The 26,870-nt window shown below is 45.1% G+C and overlaps 1 protein-coding gene across 1 annotated transcript; it reads left to right on the top strand.

The window, feature by feature from the left end:
* The first annotated feature begins 348 nt into the window (after positions 1 to 348).
* Positions 349 to 26,870, top strand: TGM7 (transglutaminase 7). The gene is made up of 13 exons (XM_043922726.1): positions 349 to 470; positions 13,730 to 13,912; positions 14,762 to 15,007; positions 15,599 to 15,717; positions 17,793 to 17,921; positions 18,003 to 18,180; positions 20,502 to 20,640; positions 21,899 to 22,002; positions 22,437 to 22,679; positions 23,153 to 23,479; positions 23,862 to 24,022; positions 26,104 to 26,237; positions 26,488 to 26,870. Coding segments are annotated over exons 1-13 (2,124 nt in total). The 5' UTR covers positions 349 to 469; the 3' UTR covers positions 26,648 to 26,870.

Genomic DNA, 26,870 nt, shown 5'->3' with positions numbered 1-26,870 from the left:
GACAAAATTCCTCCTTTACTCTTCCTCCATCATTTTTGAAGGGCAAGAGAAGATCCTGGAAGAAAAGGTACCCAGGGACCAACTATGACTAACTCCCCTTGGATGTTTAGTTGTTATTAAAACAAGTTTGATGGCCTGGAGTGGTCCAGACTGAGATCAGATAGGCAAGTGAGGACAAGACAGGTGCAGCTCATTACCAGGAAGGGGCTGTCTGGATAGAAACCTAGACTCAGCAGCAGGGGTTCAGGAACTGATCCCAAGTAGGCGTGGCTGATTTCACTAAGCCCTCCTGCCCCACCCTCCCTGCCTTATAACTGAAGGCCTTTGCCATCCTCCCAGGTTTATGGAGCTGGTCAAGAACCTCTAGCCTGGCAGAGCCAGCTAATTCATCCTTGAAAAGAGTGAGGCCGAGTTCCAAGTCTTCAAGCAGGCACCAGCTGTCAGGAGAGCAGGAGGATTTCTGGAAAACAGTAAGCAACCCTGGGGATGCTCTAGGACTCATGGGGAAGGGATCCCAGGAATTTCTTGGACTTCCTGCTGATTTCATAGGGAAAGGACTGGTGTTTTAATTCAGATAGTACAGAAAATGCTATTTTGTAGTGGGCTTAGTTGAATCAGGTGGGATCATCCAGATGACACACAGAAAGAAAAGTCTGAGGGGGTGACAAATTCAGAGTGTGATCAGTGCTGTGAAGAAGGATCCAAGAGTTTCAAGAGAGTAAGTGTGGGGCCTCAGCTAGTTAGAAAAAGCTTCTGTGGGGACTGACATTTTTGCTGAGACCTAGAGAGTAGGTAGAAAGTGTGACCAGAGAAGGGCATGGCTTGGAGAAAGACTTTAATTTGGGAATTGAGCAAACCACCAAAAAAAATCAGAAATCAGGTAGAACTGAGGGCAATACAGATGGAGATCTGGTCAGGGTAAATGTGGTGGCAGAACGTGTGGAGCAATACAAACCAGTGACAAGTCTGAGGCAAGGGCATGATCCAATCAGTTTACTTATCCATGGGTTCCTCAGTTCCCTTGAGAATAATCTAGCCAGGAGTACTGACAAGACAGATTGAGAGGCTGGACTTGGCTATGACAATTTCTCTGTGGTCATGAATGTCTCCTTGAGCATCTTAGCAACAGATCTTGCCACGTGGTCTTTCACGCAACATGAATCGCACAATCTGAAGGATCATAAATATTGCTATTATCAGTGAAACTGGCTAATGTTTGGAGAGCACTTTAACACTTCCACAAACACCATCCACTCGATTCTCAAAGGAATTCCATGAACTGAGCACTACTCTCTCAGCCCCATTTTACACAGGGCTGAAGCTCTCATCAGTACTTCCTTGCTCAAGGTTCAATAAAGCCAAACAATCTCAGAAGGGCTGGAGCAGTACCCTAAATCAGCTTCCCTAATTCAGACACCTCTGTTCTCTCCAGCTGGTCACAAGACCTTCAAACAGAAGGTTCCAAACAACTAATGAAATTTTGTAATATTTACAAAGATGAGTAAGAAATTATATGAATTTCTGGGGGATGGGTGGGGCTAACGAGTTCAATTTTGAAGATACTGAATCTGAAGTGACTGCAGGATCTTCAAGTGGAGAACCCAGTAAACACATATTAAGGGTGTGGAGCCACGAGAGGATTATAATGTGTCTGTATTTATTTTAGAGTTAAAGATCTCAGAGCTTGCTGTCTTGTAGGACAAATCGAGTGGATTAACCCTAATAGAGGTTAGTCTTTTATCAACACAGAAATGATTCTATGCTTAAAGGGCTTTTTTCCCCTTGAAACCAAATGTAAAACTTGACTGTGTTGGGCATTAGTCTTTAAGGGGGAAAAAAAAATCTATAAACAGAATATAATATGGTCAAAGAACATGATTTGCAAAACCATCACGAATTTTATTTTTATTGAAGTATAGTCGATTTACAGTGTTGTGCCAATCTCTGCTGTATAGTAAAGTGACTCAGTTGTACACTATATACATTCTTTTTAGTATTCTTTTCCATTATGGTTTATCACAGGAGACTGAGTATAGTTCCCTGTGCTACATTAGGTCCCTACAGTAGGACCTCATTGTTTATCCATTCCCCATATAGTAGTTTGCACTTACCAACCCCAAACTCCTACTCCATCCCTCTTCTTCCTGCCTCCCTCTTGGCAACCCCAAGTCTGTTCTCTGTGAGTCTGTTTCTGTTTTGTAGATAAGTTCATTTGTGCCGTGTTTTAGATTCCACTTATAAGTGATATCATATGATATTGTCTTTCTCCTCCTGACTTACTTCACTTAGTATGACAATCTCTAGTTGCATCCATGTTTCTACAGATGGCATTATCTTGTTCTTTTTTATGACTGAGTAGTATTCCATTGTATAATGTACCACATCTTCATCCATTCATCTATCGATGGACATTTAGGTTGGTTCCATGTTTCGGCTGCTGTGAACATAGGGGTGCATGTATCTTTTTGAATTACAGTTTCGTCCAGCTATATTTGCAGGAGTGGTATTTCTGGGCCATAAAAACTAATGAATATTGATCATAACTTAATCAATTGATTATAACCTAATTAAAAATTAGTTGCCCCATATAGTTACCTGGCTACATTCCAGGTGGAGTGACAGCACATATAAGAGGCTGGTGTGGGAACTACATTTAATATCCTGGGATAAAGCATAATGGAAAAGAATAGAAAAAAGAATGTATATGTATGCATGTATAGCAGAGTCACTTTGCCATACAGCAGAAATTAACACAACACTGTAAATCAATAATACTTCAATTAAAAAAAAGAATGAAGAAGCTGACGTAAGTAGTGTAATAAATAAAGCTGGGAGTAATCAAGAGCTCAATTTGATGGGTGATGTTAAGTTTTTAAAACTAATCACCAGCATCAAGAAGACTCTAATTTCTAAAGCAATGAAGGAAAAACAGCTTTTTTTTTTTTTTTACAATTTTGAAACTCCAAGCCTCTGACCCTTTGCTTTTATTCTCTTTGGTCGATGCAGACAATTCCCACGCCAGTTTCAGAAGAAGCCCTATCCTTCCCCATTTTCCTTCTTTGTTCAAGCTGTGCCTTTGGCCTGGAAATTCTTTTTCATACCACCTCTCTCTCTCTGTCTCTCTGTTTTTCTCAAATCCTCTTCATCCTTCATGACCAGTGGCTGCTCACATATCACAAAGCCTTTCCTGAGCTCCTCCCTAAAAGACCCCCATGGTTCTGACCCTGCTACTCAGGGCAGGGTCCTCTGTAGAGAATACTTATGTGTGTTTTATCTCCACCAACATATTAAACAAGAGGTTAAAGATCAGCTTTTAATACCTTCGTGTGCCTCAAGACTGCTAAAATGATGCCATCAACATCACAGTCATCAGTTCTTATAAAAATGAAGGAAGGAGGGAAGGAAAATAGTACTGGAAATTGGGACACTCAGTCTTAATGGGGCCAACAGGATTGACAAAATGGAATTTGTTTGGTTAACCTGGATAAAAATATTATAGTTATTTTAGGAAAACCTCTTTTCCCACTTAAGCCCCCAAATAAGAATTGAAGGGTTTGAATAAATAACAAATAAGTTTTAAAAGTATAAAAGCTTATTTTACAAGGCAAAAGTCATTATATTGTTTAAGGCCATATTTTCAAGTAGAATGGCAAATTGTCTTATATGGAAATTGTCACTTTAAACAAGTTCTATCTTAAAATACAGGATGACTGCAACTATGGGAAAAAAACAAACCATTTCAGCATAGACAAAATAACGAGAAGGAAATTTACCAAAATGTATACCACCCTCCAACACAAGTGAGTTCAGTGTATCCAACTAGGACTATTTCCTTAACACACTCAACACATTTTAAAAAGGCAAAGGATAGGACAGAAAGCTTTCGTTATAATAGGCACAGAAATGTGTGATGAATCACACAGATTAACCCAGGCAATTAGGCGCCTCTTACATACCTTGGACAATGATCAGTAAATATGTAAATATCTTTCTGTTTTCTCTGCATCACTATTATTTTACCAAACTAAATGCTTCCTCCAGGATTGTTGACTGGATGCTTCTGCTTCTCTCTTTAAACTGTCAGTCTGGTAGAATACTCAGGCCCAGATCTCCAGCCATGGTCCTCCTCCTATGTTTCTCACTTTTTCTTAAAAAAAAAAAAAAAAAATTTTTTTTTTCCTGGGATGTCCCTGATGGTCCAGTGGTTAAGATTCTGTGCTTGCTTCAGCGGACATGGGTTTAATCCCTGGCCAGGAAACTAAGGTCCCACATACTGAGTGGTACAGAAAAAAAAAAAAAAATTTCCCTCCCGTATTAAAACATGTTACCTTTGCACTATGTGTGTGCATTCGTCACTCATTTGTGTCTGACTTTTTATGACCCCATGGACTGTAGCCTGCCAGGCTCCTCCGTCCATGGAATTCTCCAGGCAAGAATACTGGAGTGGGTAGCCATTCCCTTCTCCAGGGGATCTTCTCAACCGAAGGATCAAGCCTGGGTCTCCTGCATTGCAGGCAGATTCTTTACCATTTGAACCAGCAGGGAAGACCTACCCTCGCACTGTGGATTTGTTTAATTAAGAAAAGTATAAATCAAGAAATCGCAATCATTCACAATCTGCTCTCACAAAAGAGCAGTTTATGGTATTTACTTCTGTCTTTTAAAAATGGGTCCACCTGCACAAATAACAGCTTTTACAACATTGGAATAAGCTGCATTGTTTCTTTCCTGCTTTTTTCTTCCAGTTATCCTTATGTTATAGGCATTCCCTCTTGTCCTTGGAAAGTTTGTCAGCTTCATTTTTAACCAATAGCACAATAATACACCATTTTAATATACTCATTAAAGATGCAAGATGCAAAGTCCTCTGGTCCTATGGCTATTCGTGAATAACCTTCCAGAGGGTAGCTCCTTTCCTTCCTCATCTCTCTCCTTGACTTAGAGTGAATTGGGTCCCAAGCCTTGAGGTGACAAAGGCAGAAAGTGACAGATCCAAACCACACCTTGCCTTCCACATCACTTCACTCTCAGCTTAAAAAGGAGACCTCAGAAACAAATCCCTCTGCAATTTTAAAAAAGGCTTTCGACAGAAGCTCTTTTCCTTAAGCTAAGATGTACCCGGAACAACGGGAAACGTAAGAACAGGAGGAGTACTAGGAGGAGGAGGAGGAAATGGTTGCCCCACCCGCCTCAGGATGGAGGGAAAGGTTCTAGTGAGATGACTAAATGTTTAGAGAGCCAAGTTGGTCTAGAGTCTTAATGCTGATTAGTTGAAAGGCCTTGGCTGACAGAAGGAGGGAGATGGATCAGGGTGAGTACTGGGAATCTGACTTTTCTGAGGTGCTAAGTCAAGAGAAGGGAGGCGTTTGGAGAGGGTAGGAGGAGAACAGCAGAGACAGGAGACCCTGAATTGATGCTCTTCCTTTGTTCAATCTGCCCCCTTCCTCCTGTTTCCTCATCTTCGATCAGACCTTGGCACAATCATACAGTTATTCCTTCTCTTCTGAATGGATTCAGCTTAACCTTGAAGCTATGGACCATCTTTGCTTTAACATCCTGGGACTGGAATGACTTTGGAAGGTCTGAGGAGGCCCACAGGGTGCCTTTGGTACTCGGGAGGTCGTTTCCATGGCTGACTCTGGAGCTGAGGGAGGACCACCTCCAGGATCCTAGATCTCTCCTGCTCCGGCTGCTCCTTACAGAGCTGTCCTGGCTCCTGAGCTCAGGCCCCCTCAGAGCTGTAGCCACTCTGCTGCTGGGACTGAGAAGGAAGGCCTGGCAGGCCAGGTCAGCCTGGCAGACAGACTCACCGGGCCTGCCAGGGGAGCGCACTAAGATGGAGTGTGCATTTCTTAAAGCTGTGTTCTAAATTATATATTATATAAACTATTAGGAATTATATAAACCATTAGGAATTAGAGAAGCGCACGGTATTTTTATATAAGCCAGAGTTTAGTAGAGCCTTCTCCAGAGACTTGTTCTTATGCTAGATTCCAGGGTACTTTTGTGCTAAATTCTAGGGTATTTCCCCCCTCGGCTATCCCCAATTACTGTAAGCCTAAAATGTTATATTATCTTTTAACATATTATGCTTTAACTAAGCAAGTAATACACACACACAGAAATGCTTGTTATAAAATGTAAAAAGTTCATATTTTAGGATAAAAATCCCCAAGTCCCCTTTTATGTACAACGTACTCCCAATCCTCCTCCTTCCTCATTGGAAAGAACTGTCAACAATTTGGCTAACTGCTTTTAAATAACACTAGGTTTATATAAAATTGTTTTATACAATAAGATTATATAATATATATTATTTGATGACTTGCTTTTTAAAAAACTTAATCATATATCTTGGAAATCTTTGCAGGCTGGTGCATATTGGTTCATCAATTGGTCTAAATAATTACAGTTTTCCATTCTGGGCATATAAATACAATTTCTTTAATAAATATTTTTTTGTACTATGCCTTATTCCTGGACATTTAGATTGTTTCCAATATTTTTCTTTTATAAACAATGCTGCAATACATGCCCCTGTCGATATAACTTTGCATATGTATACAAATATTTATGTGAAAGATTTCTAAAAGAAGAACTATTGGACCAAATACAATATCCACTTTAAGTTTTGATGGATATTTGTAGAGGAGGGAAAACTTAACATTTTTCCCTCTCCCAATTAGGCTTGTTGGCTGGGGACCTATAAATTAGATCAGCAAATGACAAATAATGAAAAAAAGTTTATTAACATGTGCACTGCACATGTACAAAGAAGCACTCTGTGATGAGTAACTCAAAGGAATGGTGAGAACTTGGGCTTATACATCATGTTAACAAGAGAACATACATTTTTACAAAATGACAAAAGGACAAAACAAAAGAGAAGGACTTTGAGTTTCTAGGGCAGTAGATTGTTGGAAGGTAAATTATAGGAGGGAACTAATGGAAGATAAGGGTTAGTTAATACATTGTTATATAGATTCCTCTGGGGCTATCTCTGGGTTAATGAGGGTCTAGAGCTGTCTCTGGTGATTAACTTCTGTCCTTCCTCATAGAGAGGGGAGGGGGGTGTGCGTGCTCAGTCAGTTGTTTCTGACTCTTTTCGACTCCACGGACTATAGCCCACCAGGTTCCCCTGTCCCTGGAATTTTCCAGGCAAGAATACTAGAGTGGATTGCCATTTCCTGCTCCAGGGGATCTTCCGAACCCAGGGATCGAACCCGCGTCTCTTGCATCTCCTGCACTGGCAGGCAGATTCGTTACCACTGAGCCGCTGGGGAAGCCTGGGGAGCCTTCACAAATTAAGTCCTGCTTTTAGGCAAATAGCAGAGGGCAGAGAGCTTTTCTTTTATCTGCTGCTTCTCAGTTGCCTTCGGCTCAAAATAATCTTTATCCTAAAGTGGTGTATTTGGGGATGACATAATCTGCTACCCTTCAGTATCAATTAATTTTCTCTAAAAAGTCTGTATGAATTTATACTCACACCATATATGAAATATAGGAGACAGTCCATTTCCATATACCCTCACAAAATAGATTGTTATTCTTTTAAGCATTTCTGAATGGATCAAAGATGGAATCTCATTATTGTTTTTCATTTGCATTTCTCTGATTATAGCAAGACTTCTTAATATTTATGGCAACTTTTATATATAATGGATATTCATCCTTTGTTACATTTGCTGTAAAAGACCTAATAATTTAACTTGTACAGCCAGTCAAGTAATGCTTTCTCCTGCCAGCAGCCATTTGAATTGCTGAGTACTGAGTGGAAGTAACCAAACAATATAATCACCTAGACACCATTAAATGAAAACAATGTTTCAAAGAAACGACATAGTAGGACATGATTAACTGATAGACAAGTGGTTCAAAGCCTAAGACATTGAAGAGCAGGGCAACAGACCAGGTGGGTGCTGGACCTTGTTCTTCCTTGATTTGCTGGCAATGTAGGATGAGGAGGTTAAGAGGGACTGCAGTTTCCATTGTGTTCTTCAGACCCACAGGGCTCTACAGGGCAGTCAAGGGAACCCCCACCCCAGTTCTTCCACCGGAGTTGCTCCTCTCAGGTCTGTATGTTATGTTTCTATTTGAATAAAGCACAATAGTCATTTATTTGGAAAGTAAAAAAAAAGTGAAAACCTCCAAACCAACTTAAGAACTAGGTTCTACAATCAAACTGTCTAGGTTTAAATGACAATTTTGCCACCTACTAGGTAGGTGATCCCGGGCAAGTTACTTAACCTCCTGAATCCTCTGTCTGTTCATCCATAATACGGAATTTGTAATATCTTGTTGGGTAGTTGTAGGGATAGAGAGAGATAATGCATAACACACATAAAGCCTGGTGCTTAATAACACTCAGTAAATGTCAGCAAGATATGAAACTTGTTACAGGTGCTCCCCATCCTAAAATAACAGGGAAGGATTCACAAGGAAGTGGATGCTGAGTTTGCTTGAAGAATGGGTACAATGCGGACACACACAGGTGGGGAGGGGCAGGCCCATCCAGAGGTAAAGCTGGGCTCAATCTATTGGGAGGCCCCAATACACACAGGGGAAGTACGGTTTATTTATGGGCTGTGGGGAGGTAAGGCTGGATACATGTGTTAGGACCCCATCGTGGAGGGCTTTGACTGCTTGGCTAAGGAATTTAGACTTGCATCTTTAGGTAGTGAGACATTTTCATCCTTATACAGAAATGCTCAGTGGTAATCTCATCACATAGGAATCTTTGTAAGCTCTCACACAGAAGTGCCCTTTCATATTTCTTAAAAGGGAAGAGATGAGAAAGAATGAAGTGTTAATCAAAGTCCCAAACTGACAATAACAATGAGAAGTGGAAAAATAAAAGACGTTGATGGAGAATTGGACTAACTGCAGGGACAAAGGCAGGAGAAGTAAAGGAGCTGAGTCCACCTGACATTCAATGGCAGGTGTCCGCTCCCTCTGCTGACTATACCAGGGGCCGTCTGGTCCCCTTCACTACCTCTGTCTGGAGCTTTCTTGACCTTTATTAGTAGCCTGCTTGCCTGGGACATTGTGGGCAGTGAATTCTTTCAACTTGCCCTAGTCTGCATCCAAATTAGCCGAGGCCTTAGGAGGCCCAAGAAGTCAAGGTATTTCACCAGAGGTTTACCAGCTTGCGTGCCTGTGGCCACCAGTCCCTCGCATACACCAGGGTGGTTCCTCCTTTCTTCCTACCAATGCCTTTGCCGAGATCTCATTAGCCTTTTGCCTAGATTATTGCAATAGAATTCTTACTGCCCTTCATAGCTTAGTCTTTTTTTTTTCATAGCCTAGTCTTGTTTCCCTCTGGTCTGGATTAATTCTGAAGCACAGCTGTGATTGTGACACTCCTCAAAAACCTGCCTTTAATCAAAGCAACACTTTTCCTTAAAGACAAAAGGAATACATGTTCAAAGCAAATGCTGGGCTGACAGAAAAAAACTCAAAGGAAAGAAAAATTTCCCATAATTTTACCACCTGCAGTTAATCTGTTAACATACTGGTTTTTTTTAAATTTTCTGTGTTGCTTTCTAAAGTTGCATGAATTATTTCCCCATATCCTTTGTCCTTTTGTTGATTACATTAGGATGAGAGGGATAAACTTTACATATTCAATTCTGAAAAAGCTGGCTAAAAATGTAACATTCAAAAAACTAAGATCATGACATCCAGTTCCATCACTTTATGGCAAGTAGAAGGGAAAAAAGTGGAAGCAGTGACAGATTTTATTGTGGGGGGCTCCAAAATCATGGTGGACAGTGACTGTGGTCAGGAAATTAAAAGACACTTGCTAAAAAAAAATAAAAAAATAAAAGACACTTGCTCCTTGGAAGGAAAGCTATGACAAACTTAGAAAGCATCTTAAAAAGAAGAGACATCACTTTGCCAACAAAGTTCCGTCTAGTCAAAGCTATGGTTTTTCCAGTAGTCATGTATGGATGTGAAAGTTGGACCATAAAGAAGACTGAGTACCAAAGAATTGATACTTTCAAACTGTGGTGCTGGAGAAGATTCTTGAGAGTCCCTTGGACTGCAAGGAGATCAAACCTAAAGGAAATCAACCCTGAATATTCACTGGAAGGACTGATGCTGAAGCCGAAGCTTCACTACTTCGGCCACCTGATGTGAAGAGCTGACTCATTGGAAAAGATCCTTATGCTGGGAAAGATTGAAGGCAAAAGAAGAGGGTGGCAGAGGATGAGATGGTTGGATGACATCATCGACTCAATGGACATGAGTTTCAGCAAACTCCAGGAGACAGATAGTGAAGGACAGTGAGCCTGGCATGCTGCAGTCCATGGGCTTATAAAGAGTTGGACACAACTTAGCAACTTGAACAATAACATCCAGTTCTTATTGTAGGATATTTGGGTTGCACTGAATATCCTTATGTTTATACTTTTACACACAAATTATGATTTTTCTTAGGAAAAATTTCTAGAAGAGGAATTTGTGGATCAAAGGAATTTGTTTCAAGGCATTCTTTCATTTCATAAGAAATGTTGATAAACTGCCCTCAAAAAGGTGTAACATTTTATCCTCCCATTAGGGAGAGTTACACAAATTGAGTGAGTGAAGTAGCTCAGTCGTGTCCGACTCTTTGCGACCCGATGGACTGTAGCCTACCAGGCTCCTCCATCCGTGGGATTTTCCAGGCAAAGGTACTGGAGTGGGTTGCTATTTCCTTCTCCGTTACACACATTACTACTGAGCAAATAGCAGCATCTCAGCCTGGAGTCAAGCCACTCCTCATCCTGGCCCTGCTGCCCTCGAAGTCCTCTCTCTCTCTCCTTCTCTACAGCCCCACTGTCATCCCGCCAGGTTATTCTTGTACTTCACACATATCCATCCACGCAAACATCTCCAAGCACCCACCAGGGAAGGCAGGAGATTGTGGAGGTTAAGGGGGCAGGCTCTAGAGCCAGCCTGCGGGGGTTTGATCCCAGCTCTGTCCTTGCTGCATGGCAGCGACAATGTGAACACCTCCATCCCAGAGTGGCTGAGAGAACGGAAATGATTTCAGACACAGCAAATGCTTCAGACAGTGCCTAGCATGTGGTAAGCGTTCAGCGAACATCAGCTGCAATTATCAGCAATTAGGAACAATGGTTCCTTCTAGGCAATGAGGGAGGGGCCCAGGGGTGAGAAGATGGCCAAGGTTTCTGCTTCCTGAAACTGATTCTAGATGCTATGAAGTGTGCTCTGCAGAAAGGCAAAAGGCTGCTGTGATGGCAGATGATCACAGGGCAGAGGATGGAGCATCGTGATCAGTGGTTAAGAAAGTCCCTGTGTGATGGTTACGTCTGAGCCAAGACCCGAGGGGGACATGGAGGGGGACATGGGCGGTCCAAGTGTTTTGATGTCTCTGAGGTCAAGAGGTTAGCACCTCAGAGCTCATTGCAAGCAGACAGCTGCTCTAAAGTCTCTATTCACTTTAAGACTCATAATACATGGGGATATATTTTGATCCTTCTATATCCTTGTCTTTGTGTTAGTCAAGCACCAGGAGTCATGCAGCTGCGGCTTATTTCTAATCTTACTCGTCATTAACCCCTGTGGGCTGGTGGCCAAGGTGAGACAGCCTTGTGGGCGTTACCATGTTGTTTTTTACAGTTTTTTTTACTAATTGATTCTGCTTGATTTCCTGTTTTGTTGAATTTCTTGTTGATCCTCTTGGCTATCTTTGCTTCCTCTCTTGAAGGCCCTCCCTTTGGTTCTCTGAAGTCACTGTCTCCCTGACATGAAAAGCACTTCAGTGAGCTAAATGCATAATTATTTTAAGTGAATATAATTAATGTAGGATGCATTGTGATATTTTCTATTCTACTCTTTAAAAAAAATATTGGTCACATTTCTCTCAATTGATTTCACAAACTACTAATAGGTTAGAAATGTTTACAAAATGCTGTCTAATTATTCACAGTCATCTGTCTTGGATTGTGCCCTGAATTTTCTGGTTCCAATAATATAACTATTTAAGTGCCTATGTTACATTTAAGAGGTTGAAAAACTTTGTACTATTTGATCCAGTGATTCATCTTTGAATCTGCCTCAAGGAAAGATTGTTACTGGGCTGGTGGGGGGGGAAGGTCAAGGGAGCATTGTACACATTCTGTTTTCAGCCAGATGTTTGACAAATTTGTGAGAAAGATGCAAAATGAAAGCTGGATTTGAGTTTAGACTGTGAAGAAAATATAAAAACACCTAATCCAAAAAAAAAAAAGAAAACAAAACAAAACACCTAATCCAGTTTCCTCACATAAAGAATTAGATGTAGTCACAGCTAGCTGAACAACTCTACTTACAGAGTATTTCCTAATGGCTCAGTGTTAAGGTGGAAGGAAGCTCCAACGGTAATACTCCACTGGCCTTGGACTTAACCCTTAATGTTTAAATCATCATATGACCAAAGACGTGGACGACAACCTGGAAGACAGTTTAGCCAGTTCCCAGATGGCAAGAGAAAGTGTTTGGGTGAAAGAATTAGGACTCAAAAAAAAAATTCAACCAGGTAACAAAGACAGGCTAAAACCATCAAAGTGAACTCGTTTAGTGAAATTGTAAAGAACCTTTGTGAAAAAGGAGTTCAAATTGCAAATGGCACAAATCCTGGCTGGAGCAAACATGAGTTTTTCCTTTAGGGTGCTGTTTGGCAGCATCCCGAGCAACCACCCTCTAGATGCCTGTCGCAGTCTCTCCCCCAGTTGTGACAACCAAAAATGTCTCCAGATTTTGCCAAATGTCCTCCAGGGGGCAAAAATTCCCCTGTTTAGAACCACTGAGGTAACTGATGTACTACTTGGGGGAAAAGGCCTGAATGAATTTTTATCACCAGCAAAAACAGCAAAGCAAACACAACCTGAGGTCACCAGTGCTAAGAGCAACTGCCGATGACTGAGTGCTCAGCCTGCACCTGCCACTACGCTAAGGTCTTTACATGTGAATCCTCACCTAATGCCCACGTGGACCCTAGGAGGTGGGCACACCATTGTCACCACTTTTCAGCCGAGGACACTGATGTCCAGGGACCTTAGGTGACTTGCTCAAGGTCTCACAGCCAAGATGGCGACATCTTGCACCTTGCCTATTATGCTTTGAGACTTTTAAGATTATACACTAAGTATACATCTTAGCCAGCAGCCAGGGCCCTCATCCCCCTGGAACGTGGCTGAGAAGTAAGAAATTAAGCTGTAAATAACCCTGTGGTACCCACCTGCACCCACATCCTCAAGCAGAGACTTGCCTGTAGCTGAGGTCCCAGCCTCCAGTCAGTTCTTTGACTTAGAAAGTGCTAGTCACTCAGTCGTGTCTGACTCTCTGGGACTCTGTGGACTGTAGCCGCCAGTCTTTGACTTAATTCATACAAGATTTTAGTATGCTCTTTCTTCTATCATCAGGATAATAGAGCAATTTTTAGAAAGCTTGTCTGCAAAAGCGATTAAGACTACAAGACGGCACTTCAAGGGTTAACTTTCAGTTATCTGAAAATGTTGTGTTGTCTGGGACCCCAGTTCTTCAGCTAGGTTCAGAGGTCACTGGAATCACAGTGCTGAATTGCTCTCTGAGTCCTGAAACTAGGCAGCAGGGTGCAGAGGTCTAAGATCTGGACAGCAATCATAACCGAGTCAGAGCCAGGTGCAACAGAAATGTCGAAAAGTGTTGGGGATGCTGAGCCCAGGAAGCCACAGCTGTCCCCTTGCCCCATCTCACCCCGCAGTGGCAGCCTTGGAGCTCAGGTCCGTCGACCTGCAGAGCGCCAAGAACAACCAGGAGCATCACACACAGGAGATGGGCCTCCAGCGGCTCATCGTGCGCCGTAGCCAGTCCTTCACCATCCAGCTGCATTTCAACCGTCCCTTCCACTCGAAGAAGGACTCCATCACCTTTGTGGCTGAGACAGGTAAGCCCACCCCTCCCCAAGGCAAAGTTCATCTACAGGGCCCCTGCCTCTCCTTTTTGAACCACCCTCCCCTCTCTTCTCCTGGGACCCCCAGATCCCTATCAGTCCACTTAAGATCTGGCTGACTCAGCCAACTAAGATTGTGATAATAACAGACAACTTTTAAATATGCAACAGGCACTGTGCTAAAAATTCATGCACATTATCTCATTTAATCCATGACAAGACTTTCAGGTGGGTACTACTATGATCCCATCTTACAGAATAAAAACAGAAAAACCTGAGGCCTACATTGTAAAGGGGCTTCCCAGGTGGCACTAGTGGTAAAGAACGCACCTGCCAATGCAGGAGACATAAAAAACGTGGGTTCAATCCCTGGGTCAGGAAGATCCCCTGGAGGAGGGCATGGCAACACACTCCAGTATTCTTGCCTGGATAATTCCATGGACAGAGGAGCCTGGTGGGTTATGGTCCATAGGGTCACAAAGAATCAGAAACGACTGAAGCGACTTAGCATGCATGCACATGATAAAGAATCTGCCTCCAGTGCAACAGACCTGGGTTTGATCCCTGAGTCAGGAAGATCCCCTGGAGAACAGAATGGCTACCCACTCCAGTATTCTTGCCCGGGAAATCCCGTGGACAGAGGAGCCTGGTGAGCTACAGTCCATGGGGTTGCAGAGTCAGACACGACCATCACTACACAGATGTTAAGTGTCTGTCCAAGGACACCCAGTGGCAGTAAAAGGATTAGCAAGTTGTGGGAGGAGGTAAGGGTCCTTCCAGGTCCCCAGCAATCATGTCACATAGATTTTGAGCCTCACTGCAGAGTTGTTCTCTCCTATGCAGGACCAGCGCCCAAGGAGCTGCTGGGAACCCGAGCCACCTTCTTGCTCACCCAGGCCCGACAAGGCAACGGCTGGAGTGCTTCTGACTTCACCATTCAGGCCAACTCGCTCTTTGTCTCCCTTTTCACACCGCCCAGTGCAGTCATTGGTCCCTACTCTCTGAAGATGGAGATCTCTCAGGACCCAAGTCATAGCACGACCCACCCTCTGGGGACCTTCATCCTACTTTTTAACCCTTGGAGTGCAGGTATAACGTGTTCACAGGTTGTAATGCTAACTGATCCATTGGGAATGCTCTGTGAGGGTCTACTTAGAAAGTCCCGAAGATAAACTGCTGGACATCTATGCAGTGTGTTACCATATGCTCACTAAAAATCACCTTCACAGAGAATTTTTAATGGCATGATAAAATTAAGTTCATGGCTTGACGTTAAATGAAATCGATTAGGAAATGGGACACATATGATCTTAATTACATATATGTGCAGAAAAAGAAAGTGCAGACAGGTTACACCAAAATGTAATGATGGGTGTCTCAGTAGTGGGAAGGGGTGATCTTCATTGTCCTCTTTCCATCATCCATATTTTCCAAATCTCTAAGATCAGCTTGCTGCTTTTAAAACCAAGAGAAGATGATCTTTTTCTAAAGTATAGATTATATTGCTGGCCTCTAGAAAAGCACATAGACTTTTAAGGAGCCCAGTCTTGATTTCTATTGCCATCAACCCATTGCTTCTCTGATTATCCAGGAAGATACTGTTGTTACTGTTTTTTAATTTTATTACTGTTTATTTTTTGGTTTGGGGCTTTGTCCCCTCTGCTACTCTTAACTGCTCAGAGGACGACGTCTACCTGCCAAGTGAAACACTGCTGCAGGAATATATCATGATGGACTATGGCTTTGTTTACAAGGGTCATGAAAGATTCATCACCCCCTGGCCCTGGAACTACGGGCAGGTAACACTGTCACCTGAAGTGGGCCTTAGACAACTCTGTTAGCTCGTGAAGTACCACTAATAGAAGTCAGGGTGTGTAGTGCTAGAGTGAGAGGCACAAGGAAGGAAGGGGAAATGCTTTTTCTTCTCAGTTTTTAATATTTTGTATGAAAAACTTTAAGCATAATACAAGTAGACAGGCTACTCTAATGAACCTCCATGAACCTCTTACCTTCAATAGTGATCAATTTATGGTGAATCTTGTTTCATCTGTATCAAGGATTTACAAACTATAGCCTGTGGCCCACTGCCTGTTTTTGCATGGCCCAAGAGCTTAGAATGGTTTTCATACTTTTCAAACTACCAAAAAACAAAAATTAAAAAACAAAGCAAAACACAGTCATCCTTCAGTATTTTCAGGGCATTGGTTTCGGGATGCCTCCACATATACCAAAACCAAGCATGCTCAAGTCCCTTATATAAAATGGCATAGTATAATATTTGCACATAACCTATGCACAACTTCTCATGTACTTTTAAATCATCTCTAGATACTTATAATACCTAAAAATATGTAAATGCTATGTAAATAGCTGTTGGAATTGTGCAGCAAATTCAAGTTTTGCTTTTGGGGAATTTTCCAGAATTTTTTTTTTCTTTTTTTGTTTTTTTCAGAATTTTTTTCCCCTAATATTTTTGATTTTATTGGTTGAATCCATGGATGCGGAACCCACTGATACAGAGGGCTGACTATATTTTGTGACATGCAAATTATACGAAGTTCCAACTTTGGTGTCTAATAATACCCTTTTATTGGGGAAGGAAATGGCAACCCACTCCAGTACTCTTGCCAGGAGAATCCCATGGATGGAGGAGCTTGGTGGGCTACAGTCCATGGGGTCGCAAAGAGTCAGACACGACTGAGCGACTTCACTTCACTTCACTTCATTGGAACGCAGGCATGCTCATTCACTGAGGTATCATCTGTAGTTACTTTCACGCCACAATGGCAGAATTGCGTGTGGAGACTGAGACCCTGTGGCCTGTAAAGGCTAAAATAGTTATTATTTGGTCCTTTACAGAAAAACCGCTGATCCCTGGTATATTTCCCCTCCATTCCTCCTACCTCATCACTGAATTTTTTGGAAGCAAATTACCACATCATTTAGTTCACTAATACTTCCAACTATAGTTCTAAAAGCTGATGACTCTCTGAAAAACTAAACCACAATCCATTGTTACAACTGAAATAATACATGCAGTTCTTTAATAACACCAATTATCCAGTTAGAGTACACAGCTGGGGACCTTTGACTCCGGTCAACTTTTCTACTCTCCACCTCCAGCCATGGCTAGGATAGTTTCTCTCTGCCTCCCACTGCCTTCTCAGCCCTGTCCACACACCCTGGGAGGGGAGAGTGGGGTGGGGGCAGGAAGCAGGGAGCCTTGCTGAGAAAGATCAGTTTCCTGTTCCCTAACAACCTGTATAAATTTTTGAAACTTAGAAAACTACCAGGGCATTTGATAGTCAAAAGGGTTAGGCTGCATGTACAAATATATGTCGTATGTCCTGATTCTACACTGTCTTCTGTGCCCACACCATCCATGCTGAACCCTCTACCTGCCTTCAAGGCTGTCCATGCTCTTCTCACGCCTCACATGCCTAGCCTTACATTTATCCATCTGATCATTTCCTAACCCCAGAAGTCCTCCAGAAAGAAAATCTCTGAGCCTGTTTCGGGTACCCATTGCACCCAAAGACCTCAATGAACACCCCTACCTAGAGCTCTTCCTGTCTACTTAAGTCTTTCCAAGACCAGCAGCTCCAGTAGTCTTCTGCTCCTTTAAATTGACTCTCATCTCTCTAAATTACATTTGCATTTTCCATCAGAAACACACAGGTTAGTTCTTCAAATCCTGAATCTCACACATTCCCAACTTGACTTGTAAGCTCCTTGAAGGCAGGACCTGGTCTGATATTTAGCACCTACCCCCACCACACATACACCATCCCTAAAAGTCAGTGCTACTGAGTTGGCTTCAGAATTCTAGACGTTTTTACTCTTCTCTTTGTTCTTCCGTGACTTCCCCGGCAAGTTTGAAGAAGACATCATAGATATCTGCTTTGAGATTCTGAACAAGAGCCTGTACTTCTTAAAGAACCCGTCCAAAGACTACTCGCAGCGGAACGACGTGGTGTACATCTGCAGGGTGGTGAGCGCCATGGTAAGACCGGAAGCTTCCCCGGCCCCGCCCCAGCGTCCCCAGCAGGGGCACCGCGGAAACTCATCTGTCTGCCCTCTTTAGATCAACAGCAACGACGACAGCGGCGTGCTGCAGGGGAACTGGGGAGAGGACTACTCCCGGGGGGTCAGCCCCCTGGAGTGGACGGGCAGCGTGGCCATCCTGCGGCAGTGGGCGGCCAGGGGCGGGCAGCCTGTGAAGTACGGGCAGTGCTGGGTCTTTGCAGCTGTGATGTGTACGGGTGAGTGAGGAGGGCGGGGTGGGAACGGGGTGGGAATGCAGACTAGCTTATTGACTCTTTACGATAACCCTCTGAGGTCGGGCTGGGATTGTCTCTACCTCACCTCGGTTAATTGTGGCTTGTCTACAGCCCTACGGCTAAGGAGTCGTGGACATTCAGCTCTTAAACAGCACACTCACTAGTCTCAGGGAACCCTGCAACATCCAGTGAAGGGCTGACCTGCTGCAATCACTCCACAGACTCCTTGATGGAGCAGTTAGACTATTAGAATGGTCACCTGGATAGAGGAGCTTCTGGTCCCAAAGTGGAGGCAAAACTGGCTTCTTTCTGCCACTGGCTCAGGCTCCTCAGCTCAAGATGAGCCTGGGGTCAGGGGCAAGTTGGGGGGAGCGTGAGGTGCCAGCAGATGATCTGGGAAAACCTGATCTCACCTGTAGGCAGCGCTGCCTCCCAAACACCACTGAGATTCTTGAGGAGTTACAATTAAGAGATTTGTTACTTTGTTAACTACCCTTAAGGAGCATCCATGTCACAGATAATCTGACTGATGACCTGGGACTAAATTATAAATAACTCATAAATGTATAAAACATGGATGCTTTTATACATTTATGAGTTATTTATAATTTAGTCCCAGGTCATCAGTCAGATTATCTGTGAATATGAGGGAAAGATGGAAAGCACTGTGGTGCCTGCTTATCCTCCCCCAAGAGGCAGGGGTACCTGGTACAGTGCTGCCCATCCCACTGTGAGGCTCGAGAAATGTTTACTGAACCGACAAGCTGACTCTGAGTTGGAGAAGGAGGGAGCACAGAGTGGGAAGGGCAGAGACGGCGGCCAAAGTTCTAGAGTTTAATGAGAAGGGCAACACAGCTTGGCAGTTATGGACAGGTGCTGCAGACGGCGGAGAGGTTTAAATATGAGTGCTGAAATCAAGTGACCTCACTGTGCTCATTTGTGTTCACTGGAAAATGCTCCGCACAGTGCCAGCACTTAGTACAGCCAGATTTGTCTTAGGCTGGGATGTCCCCGACCAGGCAGGAGTTAAGGGGGAGGGCTCAGGCCTTTAGACTCTGTGAAGAGGGAGAAGGTCTGGGTCTGCCTCTTTGCTCCACCCCCGGGCCTCTTCACTGCCAGGCCCTAGAATCTACAGCCTTCACATGAGGGGAGAGCTGCTCCTGCCAAATTACCTCTGGCCACTCACAGCCCTGGTCTGACTCTCACCCCTGCCAAAGATTTGTGAAAAGCCCAGGAGCTGTGCTAGGAGTGGACAGGTGATTGCAGACAGGTGGCATCCTTTGGGGCTCTTGAATGAATCGAAACAAAAAGTCTGGCCAATCTTAATAGTCCTCTTACATTTCAAAGCATTGGCATCCCCATAGCAGCCTCAATGGGCACCATTTGCTACTAAGAAGGATTGTTGTTCAGTCGCTAAATCATGTCTGACTCTTCGTGACCCCATGCACTGCATCATGCCAGGCTCCTTAGGGGTGGGATAAACCTCTCTCTAAACTCCTCACCTTGCCTTTAGAGGTGGGGACCTGTGTTTCAAAGGTCACATCTGGCTCTTGGCTTAATTTCATCTGCCCCTGATCAGCGGTGTCTGGGGGTGGCAGTAGGATAGTCTAGTGTCTGCTTTGTGTGATTCCAAAGAAGCCACAAGAGGGTGCTGTTGTCTTATCAAAGATGGTCATTCCCTCCGTCTCCATGCACGATTTCCTTTGTTGCTGATGTCTTCCATGTATCTCTATAAATCTATCTTGCTCTTCTATCTGTACTCTGATTTCTTTCTTACCTCCTTCAAACCCTTTCATTTGAATTGAGTTACAGATCCAGAATTTCAGAACTGAAAATCATCTGGTCCAACTCCATTTTGTTACATATAAGCTAAGCACTAAGGCCCAGAGAAGTTAAGCCATCTACTTAAGGTCACACTGCTTCTCTTCTGACCACAGCACAGGTCTCATTTTTTTTTTTTTTTCTTTCAAATTATCAAATGTGTAGGTTCTCTGTTTTTGGTTCGGACAGCTGCTAAATGGGAAAAGCCCTAAATGATCAATTGGGTTGTTGTTAATTGTTTTAAGTGACCCTCAAGTGATTTCTTTCTCCTGGTGGAATGGAAACCATGGATAGGACAGGTAAGCCACAAGGTTTCTGGGCCTGGGTGCGGTGCTCTGAGGATAAAGGAGGTATAGGTACAGATCTGCAAGCACCTTGGCCTTTTTGTCTCCTCCAGCTTAAAATTGAGAAAGTACGTACGTGAGACCAGTGATTCTGCTTGAAATGGATTTGGTAATTCCCCATGCTTTTCCTCTCTTTAGTAATGAGATGCTTAGGTGTTCCAACCCGTGTTGTTTCCAATTTCCGTTCTGCACACAACTCCGATGCGAACTTGACCATCGACACCTACTATGACCAACATGCAGAGATGCTGCCAACTCAGAAACGAGACAAAATATGGTAAGGGGCACTGTCTCCTGCAGATCTCTGCTCCGTTCCAGGTAGGGTAGGAAAATTCTGACCTGATGCTTTCTGGCGTTAAGGAAATACTGCCCCATACATTGTTGCCAGTGCTCAGAGAATAAGTCCTCAGCCAGAAAGCTGTTCTGGCTAATCAGATCATCACCTCAAGCTCATTTCAGACATAGAAGACTATGAGTTAATGTATTGTGAGTTTGGCAACCAAATGAACAGATTGTGTGCCCTCTGAATACTGACCTCATCTTACTCTTCCTTCATTGAGCCTTTCTGTCTGTCTGGACATTTCTCTGTTTCTCTCTCAGGGCAAAGCCAGGACTAGCTGTCTCTGCATACTTACTCTGATCTCTCTCGACCTCTCCTCTCCCTGCCCCACTCTCCCTCCCAGCTGGCATCTGTGTGTGTCTCTTTGTGTCCCTTTATTCTTTTATCTCTTGTAGCTTCCCCTGGTTCCTTTTCTCCTCTCTTCTATCCCAAATCTCATTTCCTGTTTTTGGTTTCCAGCCAGTTTCCAGGTAAGACCTTTGAATTGTATCAGAATTAGCTGCTGTCCTTGGCACTCCCTCCCTCTCTGAGCTCCTCCAGGGCTGAAACTTCTCTGGCTCAATGAGCAGTAGTGTATCTGGGGAGGACATACACTCATGTAGAATTCTGTCTGTGAACACACAGCCTGAACCTAATCATGAGGAAACATCAGGTGAGTCCAAAATGAGGGCCACGCTGATAAAATCAATCAATCAAGACTGTGTTCAAAATGTCAGTGTGATAAAAACAGAGCCTGAGGAACTCTTCCAGTTCAAAGGACATAAAGGGTATTGGACAACTAAATGCAATGTGTGATCCTGCATTGGGTGGAAAAAAAATGCCATAAAGGACATAATTAGGTCAACTGACAACACTGAAATATAGACCATAAGGTAGATAAAGTATGAATACTAAATGTGTGAAGTTGAGAACTGTATAAGAGTATGTAAAGGAAGGTCCCTATTCTAGGAAATCTCCATCTGAAAGAAAGTCAGTGCTAAAGCAAATGGAGCAAAATGCTAATGATAGATGAACTGGGTATATGGGTGGTGTTTATCCTAGTCTTGCAACTTTACTGTGAGCTTGAAATTACTTCCAAATAAAATGTAAAAAAAAAAAATAGAAAAAACAATGATATAAAGCACTCAGTATAGGGTCTGATACCTGGCAAATCCTCTGAAAATGTGAGCCCTTTTCTCCTTACTGCCTTCTGCAGGAATTTCCATGTCTGGAATGAGTGCTGGATGATCCGGAAAGATCTCCCTCCAGGATACAATGGGTGGCAGGTTCTGGACCCCACTCCCCAGCAGACCAGCAGCGGTGAGTGAAGACCACTGTGGAAGGGCCTGGGCTCTGTGGGGAGGCCAATCAAAGTGACTGACCCCGTGAGCAGGAGGCCAAAAGGGAGTGATGCCTTTCCCACTTCGTCCACTTTCCAAAGTTGTAGCAGAGACAACTTCGGGTCAGGGGTCTAACTTCGCCGTTGACAGCTGGGTGGGCCAGTGAGTCACTGGACCTCTCAGTCATTTGCTCCCCTGTGACGGAGGGAAGATGAGGATGATGCTTCCCAGGGTGGCTGTGAGCATCAGATGAATTAGTGGGAACTGGAGAGCACCGTGTGGAGGAGGGTCATTGATGCCACTGCCTCTCCCCATCCCACCTCCCTCCTCTGCCTCCCAGGGCCACGCCCCACTGGCCCTGGTCCACCTGTCAGCAGCCGAGTTAGTGCTCCACAACTCCTGTTCCCTGCCCAGGGCTGTTCCGCTGTGGCCCTGCCTCCGTGAAGGCCATCAGGGAAGGGGAGGTCCATCTGCCTTACGATACCCCATTTGTGTATGCCGAGGTGAACGCTGATGAAGTTGTTTGGCTACTGAAGGATGGCCAGGCCCAGGAAATCCTGGCCCATAACACCAGTTCCATCGGGAAGGAAATCAGCACCAAGATGGTAGGGTCAGACCAGCGCCAGAACATCACCAGCTCCTACAAGTACCCAGAAGGTGCCTGGGACCCCAGGGTTTGCAGGGAGGGGGGCAGCTGTAACCTCCTTTGCTTTGCCTGGCAAGGGGTTTGAAGATGACTCTCATGTGTAAACCATCACCACCTAACCCAACCACCTCCTCCTCAAAAGACAACTAAGAATAGCGTCCAGTGTTTATATTCAGGAACTCATTTAACCCCAATTTTTGGCAACTCTATGAGGCAAGGAGATATCCCTGGGCTATACATGACAGAACCCTGCACCAAGAGGTGAAGGGACCATGACGGAGCGAGGGTTTGAGCCCAGCAGCCAGCAATACCCATCCCCGTGTTCTCAGCTGTGAGGCTGTATCATCTCCTTCGGCAGCTATTCTTGGGGTTGGGGCTTCGGGAGGGGGTCTGGGAGTTTCTGGGTGTCTTGTTTCCCCAAGAAGGTCATTGTTCCTCTTGACTCCTCCCCACTGATGTCTTTCCTGGCTCTCCTTTCTGTCAGGATCCCCTGAGGAGCGATCTGTGTTTATGAAGGCCTCCCAGAAAATGCTGGGTGTGCGGAGGACCTCTTCACCCTTCCTAGATCTTCTGGGGTCTGCGGGCGCTGTGGGCCAGCCGGCACAGCTGCAGCTTCACCTGACCAGGAAGCCTGAGTGGGGCCAGGACTTGCTGCTGAGGCTGCATGCCCGGAGGGTGGCGGACAGAGCCCACCCCCAGGGGCCCATCCACCTGGTGGTGGGCTTCTGTGCACAGACCCTGCTGCACAACGGCGGTACCCGGGAGCCCCTCTGGAGACAAAAAGTGCACTTGACCCTGGACTTTGGGGAGGGTGAGTATGAGGCAGGCCTGGAAAGGCATCTACAGGGAAGGGAGCTTGGGGCCATGAACAAGTCACCCCCAGTACACACACACACACACACACACACACACACACACACACACACACTCATGCTCACGTACATCAGGCAGTGAAGCTGCTGTTGACAGGAGGTTGAATGCCAGGTACTATACCTCTGATGCTGCCAGCAGGGAAACACAGCAGTGACCTCAGCTTACCCTTGGGTGCAGGGTAAGCACTCTCTCTCTCTCTCTCTCTCACACACACACACACATGTAGATGCACACTCATTCTCTCTCACACACATACACATTTTCACTCTTTCTTTCTGAGACCCATTTCTGGACTCAAAGTGCATTTTGTCTGTGCTTAGATATACAGTGGCCGCTTGCGCTACCTTACAACAATTACAGAAACAAGCTGACGGATGAAAAGCTGATCCGCGTGTCTGGCATCGCCAAAGTGGAGGAGACAGGGAAGTCCATGCTGGTCTTAAAAGATATCTCCCTAGAGCCTCCCCACATATCTATTGAGGTAAGGCATCTGGACAGAGAAGGGGCTGGGGGGCCCTCTGACTCAGCCAACCCAGGGGCTGGGGGTACAGCAGCTAACAAGACACAGTCCCTGCTCTGGACACCAAATGGATGATTAGAGTGCAGTATGGTGTCATCTCTGTGCTCTGTGCAAAGGGAAGGCTTCCCAGAGGAGGTGACATTTTATGGAGGATATACAGGAAGACACTCTAGAGAAGTGAGGTGGAAATGAACGCATTTTAAGGCAACGAGACAAGAAAGGCAGTGTCTGGAAGATGGAGTAGAGTAGACAGGTTTGAGAGAGATTCAGGCCAAATTCCTGGTCATCTGATAAGACAGGGGTGACACGGAAGAGGGAAACAAATGAAAGGTGAGCCTCACATCTCCAGTTCAGAGGCCTGAGGGAAGGGCGAGGCCATTGCACAAGGAATGAATATAGGTGGAGGAAGGGTCAGTGGAGGAGGGTGGGGATGATGCCCAGCTCCTATCACCAGGGTTTTCCTTCCTCTGAAGCCTCCCTCCGCCACTTTTCCCTCTTACCTGAAGACTCACCCACGGCCTAACCCTCACCTGACTCTACACCTGGTGGATTTGCCTAAATAGCATGCTCCACCCCAACGGGAATGGGAACCGACTGACTCCACGTCATAAACCATCTGGCCACCTGACAGTCTTCTCCTGGGCCGTGAGGTCGTCAGGCAGCCTCCCACGGTGGGGGGTGGGGGCACCGGGCAGAATCACAAGAGCAGACGCAAGCCTGGGGCTGAAGTGAGGCCCTGCCCGCCACACAGAGCCCTGGTTACAGCAGGATCCACTGCAGACACAGCAGATGCCAACTGGGCTATTAACTGGTCCCCGTTGGTAAGAAGGAGATTCCCAGGTGGCTCAGTGTTAAAAAATCTGCCTGCCAACGCAGGAGACGCAGGAGACACAGACAGCTTTGATGTCTGGGTTGGGTAGATCTCCTAGAGTAGGAAATGGCAACCCACTCCAGCATTCTTGTCTAGAAAATTTCATGGACCGAGGAACCTGGCAGGCTACAGTCCATGGGGCTGCAAAGAATTGGGTGTGACTGAGCAACCGAGCACATTGCTAAGGAACCATGGAATTATTCGTATGACTCTGCTGGATACCAAAGCTATTTTGATCTTGTTCAGCTCTGGCACGCTCACTAGAGTACAAAGGACTCGTTTCTTTTCTTTGAGTTCCAGGGGAGCCACAGTGTGTTCTTCCTTTTCTGTGATTCTCTGATTGAGCCAGAACACGCTCCCAGTAGGATCTGGGTCGTCGAGTCATTTCCATTCAACACTTGTCCACCAGATAGCCATCATATGGCTGGCACTGTGCTAGGCACTATGGCTCAAGAAGTGAGTAGGATGGCACCCCTGCCTCCCACTCACAGACCAAAGTCATGACTGCCCTATGACACAGCCCTCACATGTGATGGACTGAGTGCACCTGGAAAAACTTAGAGTAGGTCTGCTAATGTACATGGAGACAGAGCAGAGTGGGAGAAAGATCCTGCTGGGGTCTGGAACACCTGGGTCAGGTCTGGGCTCTGCCATTAACATTTCTTGGGACCCTGGCCTCAGAATGACATCGTTGGTGGCACATGGATGGCACATATGACACCACTGCCTTATCCCATGCCTGTGTCAGACATTACTAATCAATCACAACTCTCACTGGGCTCTGGATTGTCCTCAAGATCATTTTTTTTTTAATTGAAGGATAATCTCAAGATCCTTTTTAACACAGCATTCCTATCAGTCACAACTAACAGATTGGAGCTGGCACTTCAAGTTGAAATCTAATTGCCATCCTGAGCTAGATGATGGGGAGGGAATAGATTTCAACTTGGTACCAATTCCCCATTGGTGGTGGCTTCCAGAAGTACTGTGAGCTTCCAAGACAGGCCAGGGTATGTGATAACCACAAATACCCTGGGCTTCTGTTCTCTCCCCTGCAGCATCTTAACCCCTAAACAAGTAGTCCCTGGTGGTCAACAGATGGATGGAGTTTGCTGCTGAGTGCAGAAATGAGGCCACATCCCCACAATATCCTTGTCTTCTCCCCACACAGGTGTCTGAGCGGGCTGAGGTGGGCAAGGCACTGAAAGTCCACGTCTCGCTCACCAACACCCTCTCGGTGGCTCTGAGTCACTGCACAATGGTGCTGGAAGGCAGTGGCCTCATCAATGGGCAGATATCAAATGAGTGAGTCCCAGGGCCACCCACCTGTCTCCTGCTGGTCTTTGCTAAGGGGAGTCTCATGGGGTCACAGGATGGTCCTTCATCTCCTGGATGATGCCTCCTTGCTCCCACCTTCCTCCAGAAAAGGTTGAGGTCGATCAGTGGTGTGGGTGGGATAGGGTGGGGTGGGAGGTGCTTACTGACCAAGAGCAGAATCCAGAACACCCACCCCAGCAGTTACTCCAGGCTCTAACAGGCCCTTTTTGACCCGCAGCCTTGGGACTCTGGTGGCCGGACACACTATCGAAATTCAAGTGGACCTCTACCCCATCAAAGCCGGACCCCGCCAGCTCCAAGTCCTCGTCAGCAGCAACGAGATCAAAGAGATCAAGGGATACAAGGACATCTTTGTTGCTGCAGCCAGGGCTCCTTGAGCCTCATGCTCACCTCCTCAGGCCCTCTAGTTGCCCAGCTCCTCCCCTGCCCCACCTCCAGACGCCCTTTCAGTCCCCTACCCACCCCTCAGGCCCACCTTGCTCTTTCCTCCTGGAGGTGTGTTTTATCTTTGTTCCTTGCTGTCCTCTTCCTGGCCTACCTGGGGGCGAAGGGAAGCTCTGTGCATCTTGGGAAGAGACAATAAAAATGCTTTATTTATCA

This window comes from Cervus elaphus, chromosome 13 (genome assembly GCF_910594005.1).
Source record: "Cervus elaphus chromosome 13, mCerEla1.1, whole genome shotgun sequence".
In the NCBI taxonomy this organism is placed as follows: Eukaryota; Metazoa; Chordata; class Mammalia; order Artiodactyla; family Cervidae; genus Cervus; species Cervus elaphus.
Note: the sequence above shows the minus strand (reverse complement) of the source record. Positions and strands in the feature narration are given on the sequence as shown.